The 21350-nt window shown below is 38.7% G+C and overlaps 1 protein-coding gene across 2 annotated transcripts in view; it reads left to right on the top strand.

The window, feature by feature from the left end:
* Nucleotides 1–15717, top strand: part of LOC109039472 (uncharacterized) — a 303868-nt gene extending 288151 nt beyond the window's left edge. For both annotated transcript variants that reach the window (XM_019054955.2, XM_019054956.2), the window contains 7 exons: nt 6539–6765; nt 7694–8008; nt 8353–8648; nt 9882–10009; nt 10360–10572; nt 12674–12824; nt 13767–15717. In XM_019054955.2, the coding sequence (XP_018910500.2) occupies nt 6539–6765; nt 7694–8008; nt 8353–8648; nt 9882–10009; nt 10360–10572; nt 12674–12824; nt 13767–14398 (1962 nt within the window). In that variant the 3' untranslated portion in view covers nt 14399–15717. The remainder of the gene's footprint in view (nt 1–6538; nt 6766–7693; nt 8009–8352; nt 8649–9881; nt 10010–10359; nt 10573–12673; nt 12825–13766) is intronic.
* The last annotated feature ends 5633 nt before the right edge of the window (nt 15718–21350 follow it).

A 21350-nucleotide genomic window follows, 5' to 3' on the forward strand; every position in this document is an offset into this window, starting at 1 on the left:
CCACAATGAGCCTGTTGCAAACTTTTGCCAGAGCAAAAACAAGAGCTATGTTTATATCAGTGAAAGTCTCAAAAATCAAATAGGCTGAATTTTTAACGCACATTGGCTAAAAATTCCAACATACCGTCTTACGACCCTTGCGTCCACCGCAATCAGTTTGTGGTAATAATTAACGGCTGATGGAAGGTTTTTCTTACAGCTCGGCGGGAAACGCTTTACCTGTGGCGCGGAGAAGTGGCAGGAATAGGGAGCGGGGGTTGGGGAGGGGGGCGGGAAAATATGAATTAATCGGAATGGATGTGGTGGTGGGGGGACGGGGGGGGGGGGTGCAAATCACTTAGCCCGAGTCAAAGGCTCACGGGAGCCGGAGGGTCGGAGAGCGAATAATGCAGCGGCGAGACTACATTTTAATTAACCTAATCCTCTACCTCTCCACTTCTTCTGTGTCACCAACTTATTCATCCGCGCTAACTTCCGCTCCGAAATTATGCCGCACGCCCATCGTTGCCTAGAGTACCTACATACGAGAGAGGATTACAACCCCTGTGCCGCTCTCTGATTGGTTCATCCGTTTTAGGCCTCCCACGGGGCTCTTGTGGCCAAATGTGAAGATCAAGATGATCGAGAGGAATGCGTATCGTTCGGGTGGGAAATGAATGATGATCACTTTGTTGTTTATTTAGGTTAATTTTCGCGTTAATCACGGTGGTTGCCCATGGTTCTCTGCGACCATCTCGATCTCAAAAAAAGCTCTCAGTTGAGGGCGTAATGGAGGGATATCCCATCCTACCCTGAGAGTCCACCTCACATCAACAAAGTCTCGGAGCAGAGTGGCCGCAAATACTTGCAGGTGCTAGACAGTCATCCAGAGTTATCTCCTCGATAATGATGATCAGCACTAAGATTTGCTCAATCTTTGCGTGGAGAGTATCCGATCAAAGTGTGACCTAGCTCATAGGGAGGTCGGGACAACCCACATTTTGGACACACTTTGAACGCTTATAACTCCGTTGACTACGGACATGTTTCAGAGGTCTAAAAGTGGCACCATCGTGTTTCCGCGTAACATTTACATAGAACAACAGTCAAATGCAACCATTGAACTCCATTCTAAATGTGGGACGAAATGAATGACATCAAAACTCGTAGTTTTTGTCAGAAATTCATGCCGACCTCTCAAAGTTTGACTAGATCCACTCGTGCGTCGGACATAAGAAAATCATTATCCTGTTCAGAACTCTGTCGCCATCGTTGTTCGTTAAGATTGGGCCAAAATAAAAGCGGAGGATTTGCCGTGAAAACCGAAGACTCGCCGCAGTTAAAGGATTAAGGTGATGTAAATGGGGTGGTGATATGTTGGATATTGAGGGACGGCAAGTGAAGGGCTACTGACACGAAAGTAACTGCTATAGCTATGTACTCACAGGTAGATGGTCTAGGCCGTGGGGAGGGAAGCACGGGTCCAGGCCGTAAGAGGGGCCACGGGCCCAAGCCGTTGGGGGATTATACGGGTCCAGGCTGTGAGGGGGGGGGGGGGCTCTTCTTACAGTAGCGACTCTTTTTTGGGAGCCCGAGGCTTTCATTGAAATGTACCTAAAATAAAACCCTGTAATGATAAATGCCTCCTGTGGAATTTTTAGCTTATGTTCGATCATATAGTTTCGGTGACATAACGATGTATATAGTACATATTATAATATTCATAGGCATTTTTAATACTGGACTCACGCCGTTGCTCAAATACCAAGCTGTGAACTCAAGGTGAAACTTTGAAAAGAAACTTGTCCAATTTTAACCACATGACGATGAAACCCTCAAGTTCGCCGTTCCTTTGAAAGGTTCTCATCAGCAAAATCGCTCCGTTTAAATTGCGCAGCAACAAAAGTCACCTACTATCATTTAAAACATTTTCTTCGAAGTTTTTTTTTCGTATTTTTGACCAGATAAAAAACTCAGCGCAGTACTGTAAATGGTCGATTTTGGCGTTTTATGATCCTTCCCCGAGAACTGAGAAGCTCTACCACTGAGGACACGTAATAATAACTTTTTCTCTCCGTTGAACTCGGAATTCTTGGCTGGATTCGGGGAGCCCTCGACTTTTTCGTAGTTGGTTGCGATTCAATTCAGTGGCGTGGCGTGCTTTACGATATATCGATTGATCGGCCATTTAAACCTATAGAAAAGTATCGATAAACAGGGTGTTCGCAGCGAACACCTGAATAATCGATTATTTACCACTGCTTCAAATGGGGAAATATCGATAGATCGCAAAGCACGCCACGCCACTGATTCAATTACGTCCAGCCGAGGTGGGCGTGGGATCGGGCGGCAGCGCCCGGAGAGGTCTGCAACCCGCGCTGTGAACGTGCAAATTGGGTGACGCGGAAGTCGAAGGGGCCACATACTGGCGCGAACAACACCTCTGAAACCTTTGCTTCGCCCTGTCAATTATTACTTTGTTATTAGTTTCGGAGTTGAACGGCGAGCGCCGAGCAGTGCACCCCCACCCAGCAGCGAGGAAGCCCATACAGTTCCTGTTTTTCTTCGCCATCCTCTTTTTTCCCCGCTGGTTGCACGGCAGCGCGGCGGTGCGGTGAATCAACGAGTTAAGTCATACCCTCTACCGCATTGCCATCTCGGTGGAGTTTTTCGGGGTATCCTTTTACCTCCTTTATTCATTAACCGGGTGGTGAAATTATAAGTCAAGGTCGCAAATTGACTACGAGGGTTTTTGGTAAAGCTGAAAGGGGGTACATCCATTTCAGGGTTGCCACAGTCAGGGGAAACCCAAGGAAAAATGACGAATATGTTAGAGAAATTTTTTTAGATCACCTTCATTTGCTTTCTAGAATGGGTGTGAGGTTTTGAACAACACATTTTGTCTGAAAACTATTTTCAATCATGTCTTCTTAACCTTATGTCGTATCTTTAAATGTCTGAGAATTTCACCAAAATGTGTCAGGGAAATCAGGGAAATTTCAGGGAATTTCATTTTCCAAATTCTGTGGGAACCCTGGACTTCTATGAAATGTGGGCTACTTGAGGTAGGGTCGGTGGTTGTCAGGGGCGCAGCTAGGAAATTTCTCGGGGGGGGGGGGGGGCATGGGACCACCTCTCGTGGTGAAGAAAGCGGGGGGGTGAGGAATGGAGGATCCCGTTTTTCTGGGGGGGGCAGCCCCCCCCCCCAGGACCCCCCTAGCTATGCCCATGGTGGTTGTGAGTAAAGTGGCGGGAGCAGTGCTAACGACTATTGCTGGTGGATCCATTCTATTCACACTATCATCTGAAAAACAGTCATCATGAAGAACACGGTGTGTTTAGTTCGATCATGGAACAAAGAGAACGAATTGGCGTGGTTTTGTTTAATACCAAATTTAACTCCGTGTAAATAGATAGCCCATGTCGCGAACAGTGTATGTACTCACCTACGAATTGAAACAATGTTCGGTTTCACCTAGAGTTGAAGGAAAGAAGGAACTCAATACTCTTCTGGCGGCAAGGAGGAAATTATTTTTCCCTCACAAGTGCATATATTTATGTTAAAAAAAGTCGATTTCCAATTTTTTTGGCGTGCGCCCAGTCTGGCGTCCGGGCCAACAAGCAAGAGACATCGAACAGGGAGCGATAAAGAGGTGAGAATGTATCTTTGACACAGCAACTCTGAGATCTCGTTGCTCCTTTGAAATCATATTTCACCCACTTTATTTTTATTTTCTTAGGGCTCCCTCCCGTTACTTTTACAGCCCGCCCTCGCCCCCTCCTCCGCCCACCTGTCAGGCAAATGCACACTTTTCTCTACACTGTGCACCTTGCGCTATATTTAACGTTTTCTATCGCGGCCCGAGCTCAACAAAATGTTCCCCAGTTCGACGGTTTTCGCGCGCAACGAACCCCCAATCTCTCGCTTTCCCCGGCTGTGTTGTCAATTCTGTCAATCTCACTTTCGGATTCGAGCGTTTTTTCTCTCTTTTTATGCCAGAATGTCCGTACAAAAAGAGAGCTCCGCACCGCTTTTGCGCCAAAGAGCGGCTCCAGAAACCGATGAGAAGGGTAGACAGCATATGGAGGAAGGTAAATTCAAGAAGTGGAAGATGAAATAATGGAGTGATGAGGAAATCTTTTTTTTACCAATAAATTCAGAAAGCATATTCCAATCACTAATTCAAAGTTTCAGAGTCCTTAAAGGATAAGGGGGGGGGGGGTGAAATTAAATTGAACACTAAGTATAACCGAATTTGATGCTCATCCTCTTTGTATATTAGACGCTCGTCATGAATTGGAATCTTAAGTCAACATTTCAAATGATTGATGCCACGATGAGTGCTGCTAGGAATCACGTGAGAACTTAAAACATGGAGACTAGTTTACGGATCTACACACGCGGGAAAAAAATGAGTGATAAAATTCCATGAAAAGAAATCAAAAGAATATCTCTCCATTTCAAAATTGGTAACCACGATTGCCAAAAGGTGGCGACAAATTTTGAAATTTTTTTAAATGTAGGTGTAAAAAAATATCGGATTCAGAAAGAAAAATTATAAACGAGAAAAGGCGACAAAATATCCACTTTCTGAGAGTATATTAATTTCTAAATTTGTCATCTTTCGGTGATATAGAGACAGCACCTTTAATTAGTCGAGTAAAGAGAGGAACCAAACACGCAATTTGGCCTGGAACGACGCGGCGGCAATGATGACAAGGACTTGAGATGAAAAGGAAAAGCCCTCGACGCCGCGGCGGTCGGCATGTAACGCATATTAGCGCCTACAAGACTGCATGAATACTTCACGCATTGCGTAAAACACAGTGCTGTCAGCAGCGGTTGGCGTGAAACGCATAGTGCCTACAAGATTGTAGGAATGCCTCACGCTTTGCGCCAGAGGTGCGGTCAGATTGTTCTTTCATAATTTTTTCGTTCATTTCTTATAACCCGCATTGTTCATACAGAGATAGGCTTACGGAACTTAATTTTCGCGCCAAGTTCCGTGAACTTTTGCTAGTAATGTTGACAGGGCTTCGCAAAAAATGTGTCCAACACGAGTAAACGCGTCTTATGCACCCTTCCCCCTCCCCTGGATGGTTTTTATTGATGTTTCAAAACGAATGAGAAGGGGGCAGCAAAATACAGGCAGCCCATGGGCGGCAAGTAGGTAAATCCGGCACTGTTGCTTGAGAAATATTTATGTCCAAGGAAACATTGAAAAATCAGTGAATTTTTAAATCTCAGAAATTTTGTCCCCTTGTCTATTTTGTTAACGAAAAGAATATTGTTTGATCAATAGTGATTGCAATTGAGGGGCCTGGAAGACAAGGCGCATAAGTGCAGTTTTTATTATTTCGAAAAAAAAACGAATTTTAAGTTCTGGATTTTACTCGGACCTATAGAGTGCTCCGAATACCTTCAAAATTTACAAGGTTTTGTCTCACACCTTCGTGAAAGTTTTCTGAAATTATCAGCTCAGTTGAGCCGAATTAAGGCCAGCAGTTGGCCATAAAGTAACGGTAGGTCGTATTTATCCCGTGTCCCCTCTGAACGAAAAATGCACGTATCCCATTCGCTGTTTTCTCCGCGTCAAATGACTTCCAGACGAAACCGCTTGGTATTCTGATAGATCTTACCATCAACTACCGAAAAACACGCACATCTCAATTTTGATCAAACACATCCTTCTGAGCTTACGGTTTTATTTTTATTTCCATCCTTCCTTTCTCAACACGGAAAAACACGTAATGCTCTGGATTATTATTGCCCTTCGCCATTCCTTCCTATTTTTATCTACTTTGCTTTTAGTGAGGGCCAGTCGTTTTCTTGTATCTCACCTGTTGAAATACAAGCATAACGAGCTACGACACGCAGCTGAGGCGGCTGGGCTCTTATCTCTAGTCCCGAATTCCTAAAACTGCACTCACGCGCCTTGTTTTCTAAGCCCCTCAATTGGATGGTTTATGCTAAAGGACGATATGTGAAAGTGGATAGATGGGGTAAGCGATAGGGACATAAGAACACTGAAAAGTGGATTTGGAGGGATCCTTTTGGAATGGAAAACGGGTTGTTGACATTAAATCAAAGGCTAGCGCAAATATGCTAATCATGAGCCGGGCATGCAAGTAGAGCCGTGCACAGGCTCACGAGTTACAGCCCCGACGACCATCCCCGTCGTTGAGTGCGCATCATTGCCCGCTGACGTCGACTGAGACGCACAATTTCACCATAGAATTGCTTTATAGCCCGACACTAACGAGTCACCCATCTTTCCACTGCACTATCGCCTTTGTCATAATACGTCCAATGATGGCCTCGCTGGACTAGAATTGAATCGGTTTCTGTTAGACGGGAGTAAGTCCAAAAACTCATGAGCCCTGGCTTTTGTTGATCACGCAGGACGCCAGAGATCATAAGTTAATCAAACAGTGATATCAGTAGATCCAGATCATAGTCATAAGCTGTGATTGATCCTAGTAATCGAATAAGTCAATCACGACACCTGTCCTATATTTATCGATAGCACCCTTCAATGATTTGCCTTTTTTGTTTCAGATTTTGCGGGATATCCGACACGGACTGAGCCGGGAGGCGAGCCTGGGGGTCCAGTTACGGGGGGAAGGAGGCGGGGGCGGGGGAGGCGCCGGGAGTGACGACACCTACATGTACGACGACGACATGATCCGATTGGCCACACTCGGGCACCACTGGTACGATGAGCCCCCTTATGAGAGCGACCCTGAGGACTTCTTAATGGTGGCTGCCGACCAACACAATCAGAGGTACCTTATTTCAGGCTTAATCCTAATCGAACCGTTGGAAAGAAAGATTAAATCAACAATTTGAATTCTAAACCAATTGATACTTATTCCGATAATCTTAATTATGACCAGCCTACAAATTTTTTTAACTTAAAAATTGATATTCGTAAAAATATTAGTCCGAAATAATGTATCAGGTACTTAATAATATGTTTAGATTATCATATCAATGGTAATTTCAGTACTATGGTTCAGATTCCCTAGGGTCAATTCCGTAGTTCTGCCGTGCTAAGGAAGAACGCCGTATGAACCATCAGGCGTTGCCAAATTCTATTTGCTGAAACACGAATTTCCTGGTAAACTTATGAATATTTTCCTTCCAATTTTTCCGATGATTTTGTTCGCAATTTCACCTGAAGTCTCTGAAAATTTCAGGAAAAAATAGTCATATCTTTCCTCAAAAATAAACATTTTATTGAAGGAAATTTGGCAACTCTCGAATGTTCATACGGCGTTCTTCCTTAGCACGGCAGAGTTGTCCTCGAGGTCCTTGACTTCATCCGGCCTTAAGTGGACCGCGTTAAACAGAAAGGAACCAAGCCACATCAGCTATCGCCAAATTTAATCGGGCAATTTAATTTTTACACGAAAACGATTGAACGGATTTCCGTGCAAATTTCAGTGAAAAATCTCCACAGTTTGAAGAAAATTCCTTAAAAATTTCAAAGGAATCCGCGTTCAAAGGAAAACGTTCTCTCGTAAAAAATTTAATTGCCCGGTTAAATTTGGCAATAGCTGATGTGGCTTGGTTCCTCTCTGTTAAACTCGGTCCAAGTAACCCACATGATGGCTTTTCCCTTTATGAAAATCTTAAAAGTAGAACCTCTAAGGATTTCGCATATTCTGATTTTCGTGTAATTTAACCCACCATTGATTTGACTAATTGCAGGGTATGCTACACGATGAAAACGGACAAGATGGGCCTGGGTCGGAGCGGAGGCAAAGGACTCAAAGGCAGTAAGGGGAAAGGAAAAGGGGTGCAAGTGAACGGCAATGGAACGTGCAACACCATAGGCGAGGGCGGTGTGATATCTTTGCGTTTGGCCGGTGATATCTCCCTTCCACCAATGGGCATCCACCAACGGGGGCTCATTCTTCCCCAGGCGGGCCCCTACCCTCCAACGGTTATCCCACTTACTAGACACGCACATGCCAACAACCGGGAATCGGGAGACTATGCTGCCTCTGATATCCAAAGCGTCTGGTAAGTTGTTCTCGCGTAACCAGCTTTCACACAGTTTTCCACAAGTTTTCACCCAGCTATGCTGGAATTCCACAGCAGGTGATGTCGATCACCATGGTTTTTAAAGGCAAAATCTTTAGTACACATATTGAATCAGAGTACCAGCACGTGCCGTTCTTTTGAACTAGAGTATTTGCCTGTCGTCGATCTTACGCAAAGAAGCAATCGACCTATATATGACTTAATATAAGTCTTAACTATAATATGACTTATCCTCCGTTGCATTCTCTATGTCAATTAACTTGAACCCAACTGAAATGTTTTTTGTGTCAATTTTGGTCAATTCAATTGTCATGATTTTCCAGCTCAAGGCTGTCGTCTCTATCGATGGAAACCAGTCGTTCAGAAGCGTGTGAACCAGATTTATACCATCGACTGAGGCCATTTAACAATGGGAATGATTCAGCTATTTCCCCCGGGAGCTCCGACTGCACTGAGGAAGACATGGTTACGCTCCATTCAACGCAGAGAGGTAGTTCTTTCCTTGCCCATCGAGTGCAAGGGCTTAAGTTTGACCGATCTAGTGCTCAAAGAAAACACACTCATAGATATCGATGTGATCAGCATACTAGCTCCATAGAAAGCTTGCCAAGTGGTTCGAGTAAGTATTTTCTGTCTAACATCAATACATTAACGATTTATAACTGTAAAGGTACATTAAAAAATTGTTGCTCGAAAAAATTGTATTGCCTCATCTGAGAGTGTTTAATGAGTCAAATTTTTCATAATTTTTTTTGATGTGGGAAATTGTAGGTAAATAGATTTTAAAGTGAGAAAATACCGCCTCGTATTGTCACTAGGCGGCATTTCCCATTTAGACCCATGTATTTTAGCAGCTTCGATCATTTGATCATATCTCCTCCAATAATTGTTCAATTTAGAAACCAAGGATACTCAGTCAATAGTTTCCATTTAAATGTAAAATTCATCAAATTTCAGACAACTACAAATTCTCCATTAAATATTATTTAAAAATGGTAGCCACTGAAGCAATTATTCAACTGAAATTATTTCCAAAATTTGAATTTCTCTCAACAAATTGATGGCTAACTGCGAAAAAGTGTATTTATGAACTGTAACGTAGCGAGCATACCGGATCCGTTCCCGCGTTAAAATAACTGTTCTGAATGGGTCGGTTCTGAAAACAGCTTTTTTTAAGTTTGAGAGGTCATTTCAAGCTTTTTTAGTTGCGCCATTGTTCTTTTCGTGAAATTTGCGATCGGAATCAATTATCAATTTGCAAATCCCTGCACCTTGCAACAGGCCCATTTGATGACAGTTTTGAAACTCCTGGCTCCATCTGGCAAAGTAAACACTGCACTTACCACAACTTCTAAAATATGTTGCCAAATGTGGCGACACTTCTTTCCAATGACTATTCTCTCTTAAAAATAAAAGTTCTAGATGGCAATTTTCTTGAATATCAGAGTCTATTTTCGACGAATTTTGCCGCAGAATCCATGATCAGTACTGATTTATTACCGCAAATTGCTCTTTTGCTTCAAAATCGGGGTGGGTGACGCATAACCGACTGGACATTTTCGGCCTTTAAAGTCTCATATCATTAAATATATCACAATTAATCAAATAAGTTCAGGGACATAGTTTCTTTTATCACCTTGGTTTTCAATCATTTTGCCCTAAGTCGTTTATAACCCACGGCAACACGACCAATCCTATTATCATGAAATCACCCATCTCAGTTGCCGCATTTAAAAATTAACGATAGTGTTTCATGTTTTTCAAGGAAAATTAAATAAAGAATAAAAAAAAAAGTGTTTCCTTGTAGTTCTGTGTAACTTTTAATGTGTGATAATCTCAATTTTTTCCTAAGGTACACAACCCTTGATGCAAGGAAATAGTTCAGAAGAGACTGGTTCTCCGTCTCCAACAATTGCTCGTGCCAAAGCTCTCGTTGATTATACACCTAGCCTTTATGAAAAAGATGCGCTCAAATTTAAAGTGAGTCATTAGTTTACGTTAATCTCTCTACTGCTAATCCTTTCCTCTCAAAAAATGCTTTTAGTTACTCATCCATTTTGCAACAACATAGTCATGCATACTTTTTGGTAGGAAGGAGGAACTTATACTCAAGAAACATTGACTTTCATCAAACAGAAAACAGCTCATATTCTGAATTTTACATCTCGCTTTAATCTCTCTTGTTTTTGTGGTCTGATTATTATGAATATGGTGATTATTTTAAAGTAAAAACTCATAGCCTTCAGCTCGTTTCCTAATAGAAAAACACAAATGACCAAAAAAATACAACATATGAATGTTACACAGCATGTATTGCCTCATTGTTCCAGAAAGGTGATGTTATTGAAGTAATCTCTATGTCAACGAATGGTCTTTGGCAAGGTCGACTTGGGGGCAAACAAGGTTACTTCAAGTTCACCAACGTTCAGCTGACTAATGAAGGAAATAATGTCCACCGCCAGCACAAGCCATTGCAGTTCAAACATCGTAGTAGACATCGACCACAAACCTTAGAGCAACTGTTAGAAACAATTAATATGAAGGTAAGACTTTTCCTACACCAATAGTGAAACTGCAAACGCATTTTTGCAATGGGTGTTTTAAACCAACAGGCTTATTATCGGATTTTGATCTTTTAAGGACCGAAAAAAAGTTTCGAGCTTGCAGTTCCTTATCAGAAGCTTTTGTTTTGTCTCATATATATGACTAGATCAAGCGGTATGTGATTGGGAACTGACTCCTGATCCCAATTTTTTCCGATCAAAGTCTCTTGATGGCAGGTAGAAAACATCCTCAACAAAACGATTATGGAGCTAACTCAAAACCATCAAAAATCAAGATACACACTTCTGCAATTTCACCATCGATAGGTATACTGAAGCAAAATCTTCGCTCTATGGGCGTTTAAGAGCCAAGTTTTTATAATGTTTGGTTTTTTTTTTTTAAGAAAAATAGCTTTTAAAAAGAAATCAGACATTTCTTAGGATATATCAAATTTGCTCCAATTTTTTACCAATTTTGAGTTTTAAGCAAACCACTTTCAGAAAATTAAATCCACAACTATTAGATACTTGCCCCTCAAGCATTCATTAAAGTTTGAATTTGAAGCATCTACAAATGAAAACCGAAGTACAATAGATACAAATTTCATAGTTCAGTCGATGGTATCAAATGGACTGCGTAAATCAGAAAGGAACCAAGCCAAATCAGCCATTGCGAAAAACTGGGCAATTTAATTTTTTACATGAATGCGGTAGTGCGGATTTTTGCGCTAATTTCAGTGAATTTTCTGCATAGTAGTACGATGCAACTCCCTGGAAGCTTTCAAAGAAATCCGCACGAATGTTCTCTTGTAAAAAATTAAATTGCCAATTTAGGTCAGGCAATAGCTGATGTAGTTTAGTTCCTTTTTGCTTAACACGATCCATATAATGATATTAATCAATAGTATTCAGGCATTCAACATAACACGATCCATATAATGATATTAATCAATAGTATTCAGGCATTCAACAAATTTCGAAGTTGAAGCATCCAAACATGAAAGCAGAAGTACAATAGATAAAAATTTCATAGTTCAGTTGATGGTATCAAATAATGGTATTAATCAATAGTAATCAATAGGCCTCTCTGAGGCTATCAATAGGCAACATATTTCTTTTCAAAATTTTATGAGAAAACAAATCACACAACAGGAAGTCTCAAAATCAACTCCTACAAGATAATCGTATCTACAATGGACCACTAGACAAGGTACGAATTTAAGCGATCTGATACATGTTTCTTAACCAGAATTTCACGTAGAAAACGATTCACACAACGAAAATTACGGAAACCAACTCCTAACGAAGATATTAACGTTTTTATTTCACATTGGTTACGAGGAATTTGAACTGCCCGCTCACAAGAAACTCAAAACTCTACATGAGTCAAATCGCCCACTACAACGGTTTCAGCAAGCTTCTCAATCGAGCAATGTTCATTTCCCATCATGTGTTGTTCAAACTATTAGCAATTTGCTATAACTGAGCCAAAGCGTCAAGATTGAGGTTGCCAGATTTTTATATCGCAGAGACTGTCATGATAACGTTTAGCGCGCGATGTGAATCACGTAGAGCATTGACTTTTCATGAGCGGGTGGGTTGAATTCACGCATTAAGAATCATTGAATATCTTCGTAAGGAGTTAATTTCGGTAATTTTCGTTGTGTGCATCGTGTTTTACGTAAAATTTTGGTAAAGAGACATGTATCAGAATGCTGAAATTCGTACCTTATCTAGTGGTCCATTAACTTTGTTAAAATGGCAGAAATACATACGATATAATTTGTATATCGTAACTTCCAATTGATCCGTGAAAATACTTGTTAATATTTCAGGAGCTCATTTCGGAACTTCTTTTTGTGTGAATTGTTTTTGATGTAAAATTTTAAAAAGAAAGCTTGTGACCCCGTTGCCAATTCAGACCTTGTCTAGAGGCACACGTAGGCAACAAAAAATGATTTAGCAGTTGAGGGCAACACATCAAGTTGATGATCAGTTGAACGCAATAGACGAACAGCGAGCAAATAAATTGTTCCAGTTTTTTAACTTATTGTACTTGCAGGTATAGGATATCTTTGTAGCTTGTTTTTAAATGTTTCAGGAACATATGTCAATATTTATGTTGAATGGATATGAAGATTTAGAATCATTTTGTGCAATTCAAGAAAAAGACTTGGATTACTTGGGTATCCTGGATATCGAACAACGAGCTTTAATATTAGCTGCAGTAGAAGTAATGCACGGTTATGAATGTAAGTCATTTTGTCTATTTTATTAATCGAACAAGTATAATCATTTGACACTCAAATTGCAGAAAAAAGCAGCATGTACTTCCTGGTTGTCTAGCATCTTTCCCTACACCTTGACCCTCAGATTCTCCATCTCCTTGATTTGTCCTAATTTTCATATCCATCCAAATCAAAAGACACACAATATGAACCTAGCTCAGTGCAAAGTACTGATACAAACCAGTAGGGAGCTTAAATTTTGAAGAGAAAGATTCACCGTAGACTGAGAGAGTGTCGCCTGTTGCAGGGCATAGTGTCGAAGCACTTTGAAATTATGCAAAAAATCACAATCTTGTGCAAAAGCTCTTAAAAAATCCCTCGATAACACATTCTTTACTCTCTGGAGAGTAAACGTGTGATCGAGTTTGTTGTGCTTTGACCATAAAAGTTTAAAAATAAAAGGAGTTGATAATTTAATGCAAAAATGATAGTAATTTTATCAAAGGTGCTTTAATTTTTATATTGCTGACTGATGCATTTCGCCTATTCAGGCATCTTCAGAGCGTAGATATGAACACTTTCATAAAACTTTTCCTCATGTTACAGTTGTCGATTTAGAAAAACTAAAATTCAAACTGTCCATTTCAATTTATTGAATGCACACTGATATTCTTCTTGTTCTTCCATGTTATTGAGCTGTTCAAAATTCTGTTTTCTGCTTTTTAAAAAAGATACATTCATTTTAAGCTCCACTTTGATCGCCGAATACAAAGTTCACTCAAAGTAATTTCATTATTCAAACATAATAACTTAAGCACTTATCTCCATTGGGAAAATTACGGCACAAATGTTGTTTTTCCAATGAGCCAGAAATAGTAGTTCCTTATAGCAAAACGTAGTCGATTGCATGTTGCTCTTATACCGTATTAAGCAAGCAATTTCAAATATTTTTTTCAACAATTTCAGCTCCAGACAATGGGGACAGTAGTGGAGACGAATACAATCCAGAATCCTTTGACCAACAAAATAATCATGAGCACTCGAGGTCGAATAATCTAGACTCGAACTTATCAGAGACATCATCTGCGTCTACACGAACAAGCACGAAGAGCGAAAATTCTCATCCAATGATCAAAACCAGTGCAAACAATGTCTCATCAGTTGAAGTGACAGAGACGCAAGGGAGCAATACTTATCTACCAAACATACCGACAAAAACAAATCAAAAGTCCAGTAGTATAGTTGAAATAACGAGCAGTGATCTCAAAAGTAATGAAAAAGTTGCAGTAGTCAAGTACATTTGTAATCCTTCAGACTTGACCTGTGAAACCAATAGCTCCATAGTGAGAAACTCAGAGGAAAATCATGTCATTCGACGAAACTCGAGCAATTGCTGCACATTTAGTGAAAAGTCCAGTGACTCAGGGATTAGCAGTAGTTCTGTGTCCTCATCAGCCCCTAATCAAAATTCTGTGATGAAAATCAAACGCAAAATTCAAGCAACCAATAATATTAGTCCGGGAACTAAGGCAGCATTAATCGAGTCGCCAACAAGGAGTTATGTCGGTCATTTTGTAATGGATTCTAGAAAAAACTGATCAATTTGTGCTGCAAAATCAAACATCAGGATTTTCTCCGACAATGCCATATTTTTTTCAATAAGTCACTTCAAAATAAGAACTAGGTGACTTTTTAAAAAATCTATCCAAGTTGTTTTATTTTTATTTTGTCTGTGATCTTCAGTATTTAAGTTTATATTAAAATAGATTTTTCCCCTGAAGCCAAACATTCCATAAATATTTTGAACAATGTTGTATTTTCTCAAATTTTCCTTTATAAGGGGGTGTTAGGTATTTGAATGTAGACTAGGGTGTTCTTTACCTTTGTTGTAATTTTGCATAAGTTGTGCAGAACATTTTCCTATGCAAATTTTCTGCGATATATTTGACGAACTTAAGTTTCACAATTTCTAGTTTAACAAACTCTGCCAACTTGTCAGATCATTGAGTAAAAAAGAAAATTAAATTTTTTTTCTAACCAATCTTCTCATCAGTGAGTTATATTTTGAATGTACTCTTGAAATAATTGGATGCATTGCAAGAAACAACCTCAACATCTTGGACGTTAATTTGAGTACTAAGTCGTTTTACCACAGTAATACATACTTTTACATTGTTTACTACCAAGGCTGCATAAAAATTTGAATATGTAGTGGGTTCATTGGAGCAATTTGATGGTAGATCTGCAGGAATGTGTATCTAGGTTTGCAACGTTGCAGACTTCCTGTCCTCGTTTGTTTCTCCTGTAGAAAATTACTCAACATCATCTTGTGGAAACTTCCCTGTTTTTTTTCCTCTGTGTGAAGAAAATTCTGTAAAAATTTCAAACAATAGAGATGGCTTGTTCTCATTTGATAAAATTAAATGCAAGCTAATACACCCCAAACGTGATATGCATTCCTGCAGTTTTACTGTCTAATTCCAAGATTTAGATGAGAGGTTTGCTATCTTGCAAAAAGCTGGTTTTATTGGCAATGCCACTATTTTTCACAATTTTTTTCAGGAAAAAAATATGTTTTTTACCACTTCTTCGGAATAAAAATCCTCAAATTTATTTTCATAAGAATTACATAGGAAACGGTGAAAAACTGATTTTACCCTTAATTGCATAATTTTGCTTTCCTGAGAAGTTCAGCTGAGCGGCTGAGGGCAATTTTCTTGCAACGCATCATAAATGCAATTTTTCTCCAAGTAATTAATTTGTAGACTGATCAATTTATAAGATCGAATGAATTTTAGCAATAATAATGTGCTTTTGATTGAATTTACTTAATCACCCATGTGTTTTAAAGTGCCTGCCATTTACCAGATTATGATTTTTATCATTTTGTTATACATAATTGATTTAGTTGAAAAATACAGTTCTGAACTGTAGGAACTTTACTACATCCTGGTTATTTTTATGTATTGATATTGAACTGAAAGGAAAACATTCAGCAACGATGCAAAGAACTATCTGCGTGAATTGATGCCCCAATCTTGTGACAATCCTAGGTATACTTAAGTAATCCTTTTCCAAAACTGTTACAATTGGATTCAAATTTTCAAGAGTGAAATTCTTTTGCCTGCTGATTCTTTTTTACGGTGCGTTTCTGGTCTCCACCTCTTACCAGATTACGCCTTAACAGCCAAGTTGTGTTTTAAGAAAAAAAAGTAAAAATGGGTTGGAAATCAGAATTTTAGGACAAGCAAACTCATTTGTTCAATCTTAAGGTTGCCATAGTTCAAACCTCTCCGTTGATTGCGTTTGCGTATCACCTAATACAGAATAATTTTTATTTATTTTCCATTATTTTCTTGTTTTCGAAACTCACAGTTTCTGATTATCAAAAGAAAACATCCAATTTTCTAAAGATTCACAGTATCAATTTCATTCATATGAAAGAGCATTCTATTAAACATCCACCCGACAAATCAGAATGAAATCCTCACCCATTGGTCCATGATGCCAAAACTTTATATAGGCTCTCAATTCTGCAACTGTCATGATTCTAGTCAAATATATATTGCTCAGATACTTCAAGTTAGTAACTTAAAAAATTCATGCATGCTCTCCCATGATTATTAAAGATGAAAAATTACCAAAAATTGCCAACTTAATGATTTGCTGCATGTTGCTCTAGTCACAGATCATTCATTGGTTGCTTGGCTGATTGGTGGAAGGCTTACTTTTAAAATCAGTTTTGGATGTGGCGTTGAATTAAGAAATACCCAGGAAAAATAATAAGTATACTGAAATTGTCCAATTGAATCCAAGGAATATGAAATGATTCTCTGCTTGCAACAGTTATTTTGAATGATTTTTCACACTTATTTTTGAACAACAAAACCCTATTTAGATAGCACTAAGTAAAGCAGTTACATTAATGGTTTTGAAAAAATACCCATGTGCAATTATGTAGGGCTGCGAACTGATTGTTGAAATTGATAGACAAAGCTATAGACAAAGAAGACAAAAAGGACATGGGAGGGATCCTATTGATGGAAGCGGATGGTTGCAATGGACAAAGGAGGTTGGTAATAGATTAACTAACGGCAACTCTCATTAGACCCTTCGGTTAGTTCATCATTTACCCTCTTAGTGTGTAAAAAACACCCAACTTAACCAATAGGATCGCTTCATACTCATCATGTCTTCTTTTTCTATTGCTAAGTCCATCAATTTCAACAATCAGCCTGCAGGTAACATACCTATGCTAGATAAGGATGCTAATGGATTTTCAAAAATTACAGCCTCAGGAACAAGACTGAAATCGGGGAGCACCCACAAGAATCTCCAAAGGCTCCATCATACTCTTTAGCTACGTAGAAATGTTTGATCTTTCCATAGATAAGAACCATTTGCTCAGTACAATTTCCTCTGAAACACAGTTTATTAGCAATAACTTGTACCGTTCGAAAGTTAGAAGCATTCAACAATTTGGACTTCGACCCCACGTCCTCTGTTCCCCAGTATTTGGGGCAAAAAGCAACAATTTTCCTCTCAGATGATCCTCTATCAACCCCCAAAATATGACACGATTCCCCGGGGTGGGGGTGGGGGGGGGGGGGGGGGGGGCAAACACACCAATTTTGAACAGTGTCCTCTGCTCATTCTTAGCACCGAGTGACTTAGCATCCTCCCTTGAACTGTCCAAGTCTCATTGAGTATTCTCTTTTTCTCAACAACAAAAATGTTTTTATATGTTTGCTGCCCATTTTTGACAGTTTTAACGAATTTTCCCTCTGTTATGTTTCTTTATTGTTATGTAAATAAGATAGTCAATACTCAACAGCCAAAAAGTATCAAACAGACTGCAAACATGGTAACAAACATGTTCTGCAGTCAAATCAATTTGTACACATTATCAATTTGTCAAAATTAGACTTTATCTAGTGTATTGCATTGTATATAAGATTGAATTCTCGCTGTTCACATCCATTTCCACAGCATGGTCCCAATTCCAAAATAAATGCCAAAAAATTTAAGGGTCAATTCTTGAGATCAAAATAAGATTTCGCCCACATGGTTCCAAAAATTCTTTCTGAGCTACAACAATATAACAGTCTGGAATATGTATGTCTCTAAAATGATTAACTCCCCCTCACCTTCTCAGGTAGACCGTCATAGAATGTTTGTATTTTTATGTAATTTTAAATGCAGAGTCGAAACTTTTTAATTTAAAAAATTCTTTAGGTATGTGAATTTTTCTAAATGTATATAATAGATTGATTTCTAGGTACTTGAGCAGATATTTTTTTTCTCAATCAACCTGGGAGGTAAATGGAAACCATTTTTGGCTTTTTCAAGACAGGGTTTTCTTTGCCATTTAGGGTTAAGAAAATCTTTAAAAATTTCTAGAAGCTTAGTTCACTCTGTTTATAGTAAATTGGATTTAAAAAAATGCAGGTGCCTCTTTCCTCACTAAAATACTTACCGAAAACTACTGAATCACTACATACATAGGCTGTCCAAAAAGTACCGAGACTGGTTCTATAACTCAAAAACCAATATAGCTAGAGGCTTGATCTTGGTTTTATTTAAAATATCAACTCAATATCTGTCGATTGAGACCAAAATCAAAACTTTCGGTCAAATATTTCAAAAGTTACAACACTGTTTGTAGAAAAAATATATGGACCCCCTACCGTTTTTTATGCCTATTTTCTCTTGCTGGGAACACTCTCTAAATTATTGATGATCAGTGCACGGTTCTTTTGCAACTAATCATGGCGAAACCTAATTGATTTGGAAACACTGTCAAGCCGTCGTCGTCCGACTACGGGTATAAGAGTTCAAAATTCCACGGGGAAAGAATGAACCATCGGTCAGCCACCCCAAAAAAATCCAGGAAATTTTCGGCAGTTGCTGACAATTCACAGTGCGTGCGTGGTCTACGCTGCAAATAGTGAGTGATTTTGTTTCTGTGTTAGATATTTTTGATACCTATATGGAAAGAGATAAAGCAGTGGTATTAAAAATTTCGAACACAGAAACAAAACCACTCACTATTTGCAGCGTAGACCACGCACGCACTGTGAATGGTCAGCAACTGCCGAAAATTTCCTGGATTTTTTAGGGGTGGCTGACCGATGGTTCATTCTTTCCCCGTGGAATTTTGAACTCTTATATCCGTAGTCGGACGACGACGGCTTGACAGTGTTTCCAAATCAATTAGGTTTTGCCATGATTAGTTGCAAAAGAACCGTGCACTGATCATCAATAATTTAGAGTGTTCCCGGCAAGAGAAAATAGTCATAAAAAACGGTAGGGGGTCCAGATATTTTTTCTACAAACAGTGTTGTAACTTTTGATATATTTGACCGAAAGTTTTGATTATGGTCTCAAATCGATAGATATTGAGTTGATCTTTCAAATGAAACCAAGATCAAGCCTCTAGCTATCTTGGTTTTTGAATTATAGAACCAGTCTCGGTACTTTTTGGACAGCCTATGTACATTCTGTAAGACTTATATGCTCTAATAATAACTGCAGAAAAACTTTTAAATAATTTTCTCCAGCTCTCTCTGATTCTATCATTAAAGTGCAATTTTTTAAGCAGAGAGACGGTCATAAATATAAATGGACCCCTTGAATTATTCACCGTGAGGTGTTCACAGTGGATTTCATCTCCAAGAGTTCTGTAGAATGCCAAATTCAGGGAGACACTTGAAATTGTGAGCAATTAGACTTATTTTCTTCTGTTTCCAAATCTTAGACAGTTGTAGCCCAGAGGAGTTTAATTTTGTAATCATGTTGTAGCTATTCAAGTTTTATTCTAGCCTCAAGAATAGATCCCTGATTTCTTTGCTTTTATTCTTAGGACATTCTGTATAAATATTTCTAGATTTATTATTTTTAACAATTTTGACAACTTTTGTAGCAATGAAATTTATATGTTATATTCTAATTTATATTAAATTGATCTTCCAGAAATTGTACCCGATTTTTCTCATTTAACATTCGGTAGTGACTTTATCATAGTTCGAAATGAAACTTGCTAGGTAAGAAAGAGTTGTATCTATGTTAATTGAGACACTGGATGGGAAAAGGGCACTTCTCGATTGCAGGGTTTCGGAGTCTCCTCTAATATTTCATTCATTATAAGGAAATTGAATGCATCCATTTCACTCAAAATTTTACTGAATTTTCCTCATGATTCTACAATTTTCTATGGAAAGAATTCCGGAGAGATCACCCATTAAACTCTTTTCTAAGGGATTAATTAGCAACAGAGATTCTGAAACACTGCAGTAGAGAAGTGCCCTTTTTGCATCCAGTGCCTCAATTTTATGCAGCAACATTAAAAAAGAAGAAAATCAGCACTCTCCTGGATCATTTATCTGATATTGAGAAATTTCAAATGGAAAAAGGGAGCTGGGAAGCGTAAAAGAATATTTTTAGACCCACTTTTCTCGAAACTGAGTGTTATTAAGTTCAATTAATAAAATTTATTGTGCTCCAGAGTGTGTGATAGAACCATCAAAAAAAAATATTAAAATTTAGCAGATGTACAATCTCTGAGTAATTCAAGTGATTTCCTTTTCTAGAAATTCTGTTAATTAATTTTCCAAATATGACGAAAAGTCTGCAATATCCTAAATGCTTGTTTTTAAGTGCAGCCATCAATGCTTTTTTTAATGTTGGCAAACTTTTTATCGAGGCAAACAGGAGGATAGTATTATAAAATCCAAATAAAAGTATTTGTTGAATTTGTCAAAGAAGTTTATTAGAAACATTTTGGCTTCTTCCAACAAATTTTGTGAAATATTAATAACAAAAACAGAAAGAACTACGAAGGTAAAAAGATTTTTTTTGGAAAATTAAATGCACCCCTCAGCCACACAATCCATCAGAGCTACACGTGATTTTTCTTGTTCCAGCCATAAAATTGAGACCTTTAAGTGAGAGTTGAAAACCACCGCCTTCCTCTATTGCCATAGAATACTGAAAAAGAAAAATTGAATAAGATATGAATGCTAACAATGGAGAGTAATAAATGAATCAGTTTGTAACCATTCGCTGAGGAGTATAAGTTAAAAAACATATTGGCTGCAAATAAAACTAATAAAACTATTTTTTCTCTATCAGCCTGAGGCCTGTTTGCTAGTTTCTCCTTACATGCCGACAATTCTGCTGCACAGAGGAGTCTCTAAGCGTAACAGTGTTTCAAAGTGCCTTTGACGTTTTTTATTTGATCAAGTATGGACCATCTATCTAATTCCTTTCGAAAAGGAAAACGCACAGAATACCAAGAAATCGTCACTGGCTATTTTTTTATGTTTCATCTAATGTTCTTTCTAACCTGCTCGTCACAAGAAACTTAGAAACATTAAACTTTCCATGTACTAATTTTGAGGAAAACAGGGCTCATAAGTGCAGTTTTAAAGCCGTTATACATGTATTATCAGGTTGAAATGTTGCAATTTCCTATTGGTGATCAATGAGAGCTTTTGCTACTGCCAGGATCACACGCTAAATGTGGCTTGAATGTGGAGGTCATCGGCCCGA

This window comes from Bemisia tabaci, chromosome 1, assembly GCF_918797505.1.
Source record: "Bemisia tabaci chromosome 1, PGI_BMITA_v3".
NCBI classification, from domain to species: Eukaryota; Metazoa; Arthropoda; class Insecta; order Hemiptera; family Aleyrodidae; genus Bemisia; species Bemisia tabaci.